Below are 12,998 nucleotides of genomic sequence, written 5' to 3'. Positions count from 1 at the left end.
AATCGAAGTTTACTCATTTTGATATGTATTTGTTAAACTAACGGAACGGAAGTGAGTTGATTTTACTATTATACTTGATTTCCTAAATACATTAATTCTATATTTTTCTATCTCACTGTATTTATGCTTCATCTTAATACTGATTTTTGTCCTTAATTACATTAGTTAACCGTTGATGACATGTCAATTAATTGTTTAAGTTGCTGTAAAAAGTAGTTTAAACGTCCACGTTAATTGTTACATAGAGGTCATTCACAAACTTATTGGAAGTATAATATATATGACCAAAGTAAAAAATCAAGCAGTATATATTATACTATTATATGGATTTAAATATAAAATATAGGAAGAGTACAATTAAAAAAATATGGATCTAGTATGGGCACTACTTGGTTTTAAAGTAATTCAAAATAATACTTATGGGTGGGTTATAGTACTATCTTTGTAAAAAAAAAAAAAAAAAAATATTTATTATTAAAAAGATAATGTGTCACGTGACAAATTATAGTCTGAGAATTGGATGAGTTATAATTAGAGATGTCTATAGAACAGACGGGATTGCAGATGACTTCCCTGCTCTCCATTTCATTCACCATCTCTAACAAATTCTTTTTGATCGAATTCCATACAGGGAATTTTTCTCTGTTTGTTTTTTTTTAAAAAAAAGAAATCATTTAACTTAAATTGTTAATAAGAAAATTTCTTAATTAAAGAGGTTAAATTTTTCATTAATTTTTTTATAGGATTAGTTTCACATACCATTTGAATTCAAAGAGAAATTACTCAAATTTTATAAGGAGGATTTAATTATTTGTCAAACTATTTATATGTATAGTTTGAATTTAATTTTCAATTCAAACATATTCATTATCTTGATCATTAAACAATAAAATTTGAAATTTAAATATAATATTTATATAATAATAATAAAATATAACATTAATTATAATAAATAAAAAAATAAATTAATGTGGTGGGCCTCGTCTCACTTTAGTTTACGAAGATTTTTCCTCCCACTTTCTCTTCCATTCTTCGTCTAAATGGAGAATTATAATCTTATTAAGGGTGGATTCCCATATAAAAATGACATCTCTAGTTATAACATCGTTGCACAAAAAAAGACCAATAGGATACACATAAGTATTTTTCTTTTAAATAATAATGAAAACAATGTGTAGAAAATAATTTAAGAATATTCCAATTCTCAAGGAGTCTTATTTTATTATTATTATTGTTATTATTATTTTAGTGGTGACATTTGACATAAATATCACAAAGAATATCTCTATTTAATATCTAGAGGGAGAGAATAAAATAAGGTTCAATTTACAAATCTTCGTCCACTAACTATTTTTTTTTTTTTAAAGTTCAAAGAATATATATATATATAAAGTTGTTACTGTCAAATTATCGGTGATTATATATAATGCGTGAATATTATCTGAAAATTAAACGTTCATGTCACATTATAGATAAATAAATAAATAAATAAATACATACATATACACATATGTATATTCTAAATTCAATTATAGTATCGATACTTTTTTTAAGTCGAAAGCTTAGAGTCCGTTTATAACAATTTTGTTTTTTGTTTTTAGGTTTTGAAAATTAAGTCCATCTTCTTATATTTTCTTACGATGATTTGCATCTTTTTTTAAATACAGAATTTAGTTACAGTACAACACTTTTTTTAAGTCGAAAGTTTAGGACTCATTTAGTAACCATTTTTTTTTTTTCGATTTTTAGTTTTTGAAAATTAAGCCTGTATTTTTACTTTCTCTTACAATAGTTTGTATATCTTTTTAAGTACCAGGATTGAATTCTTAACCAAATTTGAAAAAGAAAATCAACTTTTTAAACTATTTTTTTAGTTTTTAAAATTTGATTTGATTTTTGAAAACATAGGTAAAAAGTAGACTACAATGCAAGAAATCTAGAGGTGGTAGAAATATTTGTCGGCTTAATTTTGAAAAAAAGAAACAAATGGTTACTAAATAAAACTTTAAATTTTAGGTTTTCAACTTCTATGATTATTCTATATTCTAATCTTTAAAACTTTATACCATTTTCATGAGATATATTTTTCTTTATTTCTACAACATATAGATGAGATCAGAAATTTAAGGTAGACGATAGTGAACTAGATCATATTTTCACTTTCTTAATTTGATTTATATTACATTTGAATTCAGTTTTTTTTCTTTTTTTGCCATATATTTGAAACTTACATATTTATTTTATATTATTTGAAAAAGCAAGACCATATTCCTAAGTTAACAATTTAAACCTTTGACATAAACTAAAAAAACCCACTAAAAATGTTGAAAATATAGAGACTAACAAAAAAATCAAATCAACCCTAAATTTTCAAAAATCAATGATTAAGGTCCCGTTTGATAATATTTTTTGTTTTTGTTTTTGTTTTTGAAAATTAAGTTTATGGACACTATTTTACCTTTAAATTTCTTCCTTTGCTATCTACTTTTCACTAAAGGTTTAAAAAAATATTTGTTTTTGGAATTTGGCTAAGAAGTCAACCATTGTACTTAAAAAATGCAAACCATTATATATTTTTTTTAAAAAAATCAAATGATTATCAAATGAGATCTATACATCATTCTAAAAGTTGACTAGAAAATAAATAAAGCACGACTCGTTTAAAATAGCTAGAAAAATGAATTAAATATAATTTCCTACTTTAGAGGAAAAACAAAAGTAGTACAAGAATGGCAATCACGGTAAATTGATTCATAAATATACCCAAAACAAAGGGTAATTTCATGTCAGTAATTTAACTGTTTCACATCCCTATACACCCAACCATAGTAAAAAACACAAATAAAAAATAATCCAAATAAAAAAAAATAATGGCAATATAATATTTGTAATTTACAGATCGGTCCCCAATTTTTTTTTTAAAAAAGGTTGTGGCTTAAAACACCCGAGATGGTGACAGCCAAAACGATACGTCACAGACACCCCATTAACCAATCAAAATTCGACAACAAATTAGACGAAACCACTCTGGTTTTACAAAACCACCCATCTTAAAAAAAAAAAAAAACAAAACTCATTACCCCATCTTCCAATATTGTTTTCATTTCAAAGTTTTGGTTTTTTTCATCACAAACATCAATTTTTTTATTCACTCACTAAATTACACCTTTTTTTTTTTTTTCTTTTCTTCTTCTCCTCACTATTTCTTGAATGAAATAGAGAGGGTTTTTTTTTCCTTTTTTCTTTTTTTGGGGTGTGGGTTTGTAATTGAATTTTGTGAGGGGAAAAAAATGGGGAGAGGGAGAGTGCAATTGAAGAGGATAGAGAACAAAATTAATAGACAGGTGACTTTCTCAAAGAGAAGGTCTGGTTTATTGAAGAAAGCTCATGAAATTTCAGTTCTTTGTGATGCTGAAGTTGCTCTTATTGTCTTCTCCACAAAGGGGAAGCTCTTTGAATACTCAACTGATTCTTGGTATGTTTTCATTTATTGTTTTTTGTTTCCCTTTTTCATTCATCAATTTCTTAGACTTTTTGTATTTTATGCATTCAATCTTCAATACCGATTAAAGGATAGAGATGGGTATATTATATAAATTAGAATTCATTTTCTTATTTGCCATAATCCCAAATCTAAAGTGCTATTATGTTTATCTCCATGAAATTTTGTTTATTATTGTTTTTGGAGTTAGTTTTGAAGTATTATAGTCCAATCACATATTGTCCTTTGCATGATTTATATTTTCACACTATTTTTCTTTGGATCTCCTTGTTTTGTATTTATTTATTTATTTGTATGTAGTTGTGATGAAAATATAACACAATGAAATCAATAAACATGTTTTCATGTTTTGTTTTGTGTCATTGTGTGTGTGTTTTTTTTGTCGAGGTGAAAATTTAAAGTCTATGATGTCTTTTTTTTTTAAGTATTTTGATTGATTTATACGTATCTCGATTTTCGAGATTTTGGAATTATGTTATTAAACGTTAATACTCTCTCAAGTTGGCCTTGTTAATTACTTTGTGTTGTGTGCACATTGTAATTTGGCAGAAACTTTTGTTTTTCTTGAATTTCTCTTGGTTTAATTACTTTTTAGTGTTGATTAATGAGAAAAAAAGAAGGGAAAAAAAAAGGTAGTAAAGTTAAAGTTTCTTTGGCTATGAAGAACCTTGGCCCCTCCTCCCTCTTTGATGCACTTGTTGTATAATTGGATGAAGTTGTTGAACAACTCTATAAATTCATACTTTGTTGTTTTATTTAATATGTACTATTAAGTGGATCTGTCTCTTCTTTCTTTTAAATAATAAAAGTATGTTTAATGTAATATGTTTTGAATAATGAAGTGTTTCAATTTAGCTTAGAGCATCATTTTTGTAATAATTCTGTTTTGTAGAGGAGAATGTTAGCTTTGTTCTTTATACATGCTTTTGATATTAAATAATCTACTCTATTTATATTGTAGAGTATTACAATACATTATTGTTGAATGAATGACGAATCATGATTCAAATTTCATTTTAAAAAAAAAGAAGTGGTTTTGAGTTATGTTCATTTTAAAATTTTATGTCTGATAATGAAATCCTCTCTATTACATTGTATTAAGTTGGAAGTATTTCTATTTGGTCGTAGTGATTTTTTATTTTTGTTTGTTTGTTTATTTATTTTTTGGAATTTGTTTGTGTAAAAGATTTTGAAAATGAGGTGGATCTCTTATTCATCCTTTGAGTTCATCACTCATTCTTCATTTTAGTTTAAAGTATTCAAAAGGATTAAAATCACTTGTCTTTTCATGAATAAGACTTTGAATATAAGAAAAGTTATAAAAAGATTATTTGTAACTTTCAAATTAGTAATGATTATGATTTTAAAAATTTTCTTCATTACTTAGTCATTTTTATTTGTTTTTGTTATTTATGTTACTCTAAAAAAAATATTTTAAAAATCTTAATTTTTTTTTTTAATAGATGAGATTTATATGATTCCACCTAAAAGCAAAATGCCAAAAGCACTTTAAAAAAAAAATAATGAAACCTTGATTTCTTATAAAAGAAATATATATTTGGACTCCATTGTTAATTATAAATTATTCATTCATTTATTTATTTGAAGAAAAGAGATTGCATTAACTAGATTAGTTTTTGGCTCAATTGTTGTTCATGATTAGTCTACTTTCTTGAACACTTTTTTTTTCCTCTCATTAATCACTCTTTTACAAGTCCTTTATTGGTTCAAATATATTCATTTGTCAATAAATTTCTATATATATCTCTTTTTATTATACTGTCAATCAATATGAACATACTTCGATAGATTAGAATCATTTAACCTTTAATCGAATATATGTATATCATAAATAATAATTAAACTGTATTAATTAAAATTTACGGAGATTTAAATCTAAAGACTTTTGTTTCGATTTTTTTTTCATTTAAACTTTGTAACCACATAAATGTGAAGATGTGTCATTTTCTACTTTACTAGGAAAAACTTTGGAGTTAGGAAATTGACCTATCTTATATATTCCTCATTAAGTGATTTTGTGCTTTTATTTGTGGAACAAATGATTTCATATTTTCTTCATTTTCACTCAATTTGATCTCAAGTATATTCATTTGATTCTGACTTTGATAAGAAATAGAATTATTTCTTATCTATTTTTTTTTCCCTTCAGGTTAATCTTTTTTATTATGTTATAAGTTTGAATTATTACATAATAATGTCCTGAGATTTAATTTACTTGATTTGAGTTACTTAATAGGGAGATAATATTAAGAAGCATGGATATCATATCTAACATATTTGAATTTTATTTTTTTTCACACCATAAAGTTTACATTTTTCTTATCATTTATGGGGTGGAAGAATCAAATCTCTGACTTTGAAGCCGATAGTACTAGTTTTATATCACTTGAATTATATTCATATTAACAAAAAGTTTATATTTTTAAAAAATAACAAAATGTAACCACAATGTATACATTAATATAATGCTAGAGTAACTAGATGTAAATAAAATGTAAGACGGAGATTTGAACTTCGGAATAGACGAAGATGTGCTAACTACTAAACTACACTCGTGATGGCTATTCTAATATCTTATTTTGAGGTTAAATTGTAATTTTGGTACCTATGATTTGGAAAAAGTTAGAATTCAGTCCTTACATTAGTGACTATTTATGAGGATTTTATCAAACCATATGGACTATTTTTAAGGTTTTATCAAATCATAGAGACTAAATTTTAATTTCCTCTCAATTATAAGTCCGAATTTATAATTGAACGTTATATTTGGATTATGGGTTTTATATGGTGTTAATGAGTGTAGTTTATATGAACAGCATGGAGAAAATCCTTGAGCGTTACGAAAGGTATTCATATGCAGAGAGGAGACTTGTTGAAAATGATAACCAATCAAATGTACATACCGAACTCATTCCCATTATATATTAATTATTATTGATTTTTTTTATAATTTATTTCTTAATTTCTTAACTCAATATTATGAAAATTACTTTGTGTGTTGGCACTTGTTTAGGGAAATTGGACTCTTGAACATGCAAAGCTTAAAGCCAGAATTGAGGTTTTACAGAAAAACCACAGGTTTAATTTCTCTCTTAACTCAGCCTCATTAATAATCGTTGGTTTTTTAAAATTAAACCTATTTTTCTTCATTTCTTAGAACGATTTGCATCTTTCTTAAGGATAAGAGTTGGTTTCTTAGTTAAATTCCAAAAACGAAAACAAGCTTTTTAAAATTACTTTGATTAGTTTTTAAATTTTGGTTTGATTTTTGAAAATATTGATAAAAAGTAGATAACAAAGCATGGAATTTAGAGATGGGATGAATATTTATAGACTTAATTTTTAACAACTAAAAGTAAAAAATGGAATGGTTACCGAATGCAAATCTAAATCTCATAACAATTTTGTTTTTTGTTTTATGTTTTAAAATTTAATGTCTCTTTCCTTTTAATTTCTCTGTTATGGTCTTCATTTATAAAAAAAATTTTGAATTTCTAGACTAATTCTAAAAATAAAGAACAAATTTTTGAAAACTACATTCTTTTTAGTTTTCAAAACATGGTGTGGTTTTTTAAAACATAAGTAGAAAGAATCTAACAAAACATGAAAACTTATTGCAGGTGAAAATAGAACTTATGGGCTTAATTTTGAAATACTTATGACATAAGTATTTGTTTGATTTTGATTTCGTATTTTTTTTTTAAAATTGATATTTTTTCCTCTTAGGAAATTTTTGAAACTACAATTTTCTTTTAGTTTCAAATTTTTTTGTTTGGTTTTTTAAAACACAAGTATCATTAATCAACCCAAAAATTTAAGATGATAAATTATGATCATTTAATATTATATCAACACTCTATAACAGATTTCATTTTTCTCTAACATCATATTAAATCATCAATTAACCCAAAAGCTTGAATGAATGGATTATGACAAATTCAATATTATATCAACACTCTAATAATTAGTAAAAGTAGATAATAAAACATAAAAACTTAGACGTGAAAGTAATATTTATAAGCTTATAATTTTCAAAAATAAAAAACAAAAAACCTAAGGTCCTATTTATAGTCATTTTTTTTTAAAAAAAAAATTAAGCTTATGGACACTAGTTCCACCTCCAAATTTCTTTCTTTATTATCTACTTTTCACTAATAATTTAAAAAATCAAGCCAAATTTTGATAACTAAAAAAAAGTAGCTTTGAAAAAGTTGTTTATGTTTTTTAAACTTGGCTAAGAATTCAACCATTGTACTTAAAAAAGATGTAAATCATTATAAGAAATGTGAACGAAATAGGCTTAATTTTCAAAAATAAAAACAAAAAATCAAATAATTACCAAACGAGACCTAAATAATTATCAAACAGAACGTGGTTGGAATTTGCAGGCATTTCATGGGGGAAGATCTTGACTCATTGAGTCTAAAAGAGCTTCAAAATATTGAGCAACAACTTGATTCTGCACTCAAGCATATAAGAGCTAGGAAGGTATATATATGTTTTACTATATGTTAAAGATTTGTACATACTATAAATATTTTGCTGACTTGCATCTCCAAAACCTTCTCTCCTACAGAACCAACTCATGCATGAATCCATTTCAGAGCTTCAGAAAAAGGTAAACTTTAAGACTTGCTTTTTCCTATTTTTTTGCCTCAAAAAATGCAACTCCTAGGAGACATTAATCATTTGATATACATGCTATCTTTTGGGCCAAACTAGCTTGTTTGTACTTCGACTCGACTCGAAAGACATCCATATACCTAACTTTGTATCATTTAGTTGTCAAGAAATTCAGTAAGATATATAGAATTTTAATCTTATATAGATGATACCATAGAAGATTAAAATATCGATATCGACATCTTGATTTTATGGATATATTGACGTATATATCGATATAATATCGATATCGATGGATATTTCTATAAATCGTAAGTTTTATAAAATTTACTTTGATTAATAATTTAGCTGTTTTTACTTTAGAACTAAGTTATTGATATTGTTATTAGTATTCTTGTTCATATTTAACTAAATTGATAACATTTTTATGTTTTACAAGCATTAATAAAATATGTTGGAGATATTCATAAATACCCAAAATCAATATCGAATCCTTCGATTTTTTGATGTATCAACGTATATTTCATTCATAGAATTTGATCTGTGATGTTTTGTGATTTTTTTTAACAAAAGAAAGATACATATAACAAAGCACAATATACAAGATCAAGAGTATTGGTCCAACAAGAAATTTAGCTTCAGAGGACTAGGTCGAAGTTGAGACGATGGTATCTGATAGAAATGTTATTAGTGAATACTTAGAGTATTAAGGGCATATTAGCAAATAGTTAAGGAGTTTATTAGAGAAGTTTGATTATAAATACAGTGAGTAGGAAGGAGAAAGGTAGACAATATTTTGGTGAAATATATTAGCGCTCGAGAGTATTCTCAAGATTGGGAGGGGTCTAAATACCTCAAACTAAGGGTATGTATCGGTCGGTCAGCTTTGAGAGAAAACCAACACCGAAAATCGATCAAATTCTTTTTTGTGAAATCTGACAGACAGTCGGTCGATTTTGTGTTTTGTGTGTATGTGTATGTTTTAAAAGTAATGCCAAGATGAATGAAAAGAAGAGATGAATTGATGAAATTTATTATAAGGTTAACATCATTTGCAACTTTGTTAAATTTAAACCAATCATTCTTTTAAGAAAAAAATGTAAATCAACCATGCAGTGGATTTAGAAATTAGGCAACATAAAAAAAAAATCAATACTAAGACAATAGGTTTGAATTTGAATGGATGGTAGTGGACTTGCTTTTACACTTTTTTTATTTTTTTATTTTTAATTTCATTAGCCTTAATGATTACCTTGGTAACACAAAAAGAATTTAAACTCATTATTGCTAAGTTCTTTTTTTTTTTTTTTTTTTTTTTTTTTAATTAGTCCCAACAATCACATTTCTCTATACCTAACAGTTATTCCAGTGGCTTAAATTATCTTGCATTGTTTGATCAGGACAAGGCACTACAGGAGCAAAATAACATGTTAGCCAAGAAGGTGTGATTTTTTTTTTGTTTTTTATTTTTAATTTATATATATATAAAAGATAATAATGTAATTATTTAAATAATAGATAAAGGAGAAGGAGAAAGCACAAGCTCAAAATCCACAAATTGAGCAGCAGCAGAATAGCCATGTCATTGAATCTTCTCCACTTCTTCTACCTCAGCCATTCCAATCTCTTAACATGAGGTTAGTCTCTTAATTAATTAATATTAATTAGCTCCCTAAACATATTTCATAATATATATTATAACACTATATATTTGAGATTGATTTTGAAAATCATTCTAAATCATTCCAAAACACACCTTTCGTACATGTTTGAGAGTAATTTAGAAATCGTTAATTTTACTCTTTTAGTTCTCATGTTTAAATCACTCCAAAACTCGCTTTTCATCATGTAAAATTTAAATTTTTATATATCAAAGATGATTTTGAATGATAATCTCTCCCAAACATAAATTAATCTATTCTAGAATCGTTTTCAGATACACCCTAAGTTTCATATTAAGTTGTTGATTGATATAATATTTGCAGTTGTCTTTACCCAACACACGACACTGGGGACGACGACTCCGCCGCCAATCACGACAGATCCGGTGTCCTCCTCCCGCCGTGGATGCTCCGCCACCATCTTGGTGACTAAAGGGATAATATACATATATATATATATATGATGCAGACTTATAATTGTAAGCCCCCTGATGTATCATATATATAGTAGTGTAGTAGTAATAGTACCCTAAATTCTTTAGCTGTATGAACCCTTTTGGATAATGGATATATCCAATCCTCTGTGAAACTTTGTAGCTTTTAGTAAGTAATTCAGGAAAAAAAGGGTAAAATGGGTAAAGAAGCATGGAGGCTTATTATTGGTTAAAAAAATGATACATTTTATAGAGAATAAGGCTCTAAGTGACATGATTGTATATATTTTGTATAAATGGCAGCCATTTAACTTTAATTACTTCTCAAATTTAGCAATTATATACCTCTCTTTGTTTCATTTTTCGTATTTGACAATGTTATATTTATGTATTGTGTGGAATGAATTATTCACTTTATACTAATTTCTTTATATATGGAAACCATTTATATTCTTCTTCTTTGGTATAGTGGGATTTTTCTTCTTTAGATTTGTTTGGTGGATTATTATTATTATTGATATAGTTGAAAATGTTAGGAAAGAAACTAGGATAAAGGTTTGGTTATAATTTCTGTTAAGAAGATTTGAATCTCGAAACGAAAGAAATATGTATTAATTATCGTTCAACTATGTTTCGGAGTTCGATTTAATTAAAAATGCTGAGGTTTCCTTCTTTCTCTTGTTCTTGAAGTCAAATGTTTCAAGTAGTAGCAAAAATTCATTCATGCTATTATCAAAAATTCCAGTTATGTTCAACAGTTGAATGACGCTGTTCTTTTTTATAGAAAGAATTAATTTATATAAGAAAAGTAAGAAAAATAATTTAATTAAGTTACACAAGAAGATAGAAACAAAAAGTCTGCGATATTTGGAATTGATTTACCAAATTTAATTAAGGTTAAAAATCATTTTAGTCTTCAAACTTCCGTAAAAGTAACAATTTAGTTCCTAAACTTTGATTTGTAGTGATTTAGTCATTGTATTTTTAATTTTGTACAATTTAGTCCATGAACTTTACTATGTAACAATTTAGTTTTGGTACTTTAAATTTTGTAATGATTTAGTATCTACATAGAAATTAGTGGTAAGATTTAATAAGATTTTTTGCATAAATAAGTCGATAAATAAATTAAAGACTCAATATTTTTATATATTACAAAGTCTACATCATTAAATAATAAAACTTGACATCTAATTTTGATGAATTCTTTTACGTTAGGAACTAAATTGTTACAAATTTGAAAGTATATGGACTAAATTGTTACATACTAAAGTTCAGGGACTAAATTATTATAACATTGAAGGTATAGGGACTAAATCGTTATAAACCAAAATTCAGGGACTAAATTGTTACTTTCGTAAAGTTTAGGGACCAAGAGTGTTTTTTAACTTTTAATTAACAGATAGTTTAATTTTGGGAATAATACTTTTTTGGCCCATAGATTTTGGCTCTAGTTTCTATTTGGTCACTAAGTTTTAAAATGTTACACATTTAGCCCTTAAGTTTTAAATTTTGTTTCCATCTAGTCCATAAGTTTAAATATATTACAATTTCACCCTTGAAATTTGAGTTTTGTTTCAATTTAATTCCTGAGTTTCATGATTTTACATTTTTAATCTTGATTTTTCATTAAATACCCACTTTCCATCATTTCCATCAATTTCTATTAATTAATTAAAAAAATATGAAGTAAAATTTTAAATTTAATTTTAAAAGTGATAAAATTAGTGAAACTTAATTAATTATAATTCTTTTAATGATTTTAATTTTTTAACATAAATTAACTCTAAAGACGAAAAGTGTGTATTTATAATGAAAAATCAATGTTAAAAGTGTAAATCTTGAAACATATGAATCAAATTGAAACAAAACTCAAATGTCAAGGATAAAGTTATAGCATTTTGAAACCTAAGGACTAAATTGAAACCAAACTCAAAACTTGAGGATTAAATGTATAATATTTTGAAATTATGGACCAAATAGAAATTAGACCAAATTTCTAGGACCAAAAAGGTATTTTATCCTTTAATTTTTAAGAAATAAAAAATTAAATAGTCAATCAAACAAAATCATAATTAATTATGAATTGTTGTTTCTCGAAAAAGTAACGAAAGAAAAGTTTATTTTATCTATTTATCTTATTTTCAGTATGAATGAGAGCCATATATTTATGGAAAATTCTTACTATTGTTGCAAATTGCATTTAGTTTGAGCAAATTCATTCTGTTGTAACTTAATTTCTTTTTCTTCTACCTAAGGTGAGTTGTTATTTGTACTCATGTATAAATAGGGGCTCTTTGTCCTCATTCAAATACAAGACACAATTCTTTTTATTAACTGAGTTTTTATCTGGTATTAAATTTACATAATTCAACTGATAGAAACTTGAAATTCAAGTGATTTCAATTAAAATGTATGGTAATGTGGCATATCGATTTCAAATTGGAGAGCCTGTAATAGAGTTCTATCACTGTCTATCATTGATGGATTGTGATAGAACTCTATCCCTTTTCTAAAATTTGCTTGTTGTATTATTGTTTTTTTTTCAATATTTTTTCAATATTTATTCTTCTTTGTTTTCTTTTATTTGTTGTTTGTGCAGATGTATATATAATACTGGACTTAGAATGTGCTTGTTTTCCAGCTTTATGTCTACCTATTGGTGATATGCAGAAATAGATCTTTATTACTGTCTATCACTGATAGATAGTGATAGAGTTCTATCAATGTCTATCTACTCACTACAAGAAATCTGAC

General features: G+C 25.8%; 1 protein-coding gene across 1 annotated transcript; it reads left to right on the top strand.

Moving 5' to 3' along the window:
- The first annotated feature begins 3,072 nt into the window (after positions 1 to 3,072).
- Positions 3,073 to 10,558, top strand: AGL8 (AGAMOUS-like 8). The gene is made up of 8 exons (XM_039037631.2): positions 3,073 to 3,475; positions 6,340 to 6,418; positions 6,537 to 6,601; positions 7,912 to 8,011; positions 8,100 to 8,141; positions 9,547 to 9,588; positions 9,665 to 9,783; positions 10,132 to 10,558. The coding sequence occupies exons 1-8, from the start codon at positions 3,291 to 3,293 to the stop codon at positions 10,238 to 10,240; spliced, it is 741 nt and encodes a 246-aa protein (XP_038893559.2). The 5' UTR covers positions 3,073 to 3,290; the 3' UTR covers positions 10,241 to 10,558.
- Positions 10,559 to 12,998: the final 2,440 nt, after the last annotated feature.

Source organism: Benincasa hispida, chromosome 8 (assembly GCF_027475165.1).
Source record: "Benincasa hispida cultivar pf3 chromosome 8, pf3_genome.v1.1, whole genome shotgun sequence".
NCBI lineage: Eukaryota > Viridiplantae > Streptophyta > Magnoliopsida > Cucurbitales > Cucurbitaceae > Benincasa > Benincasa hispida.
Note: the sequence above shows the minus strand (reverse complement) of the source record. Positions and strands in the feature narration are given on the sequence as shown.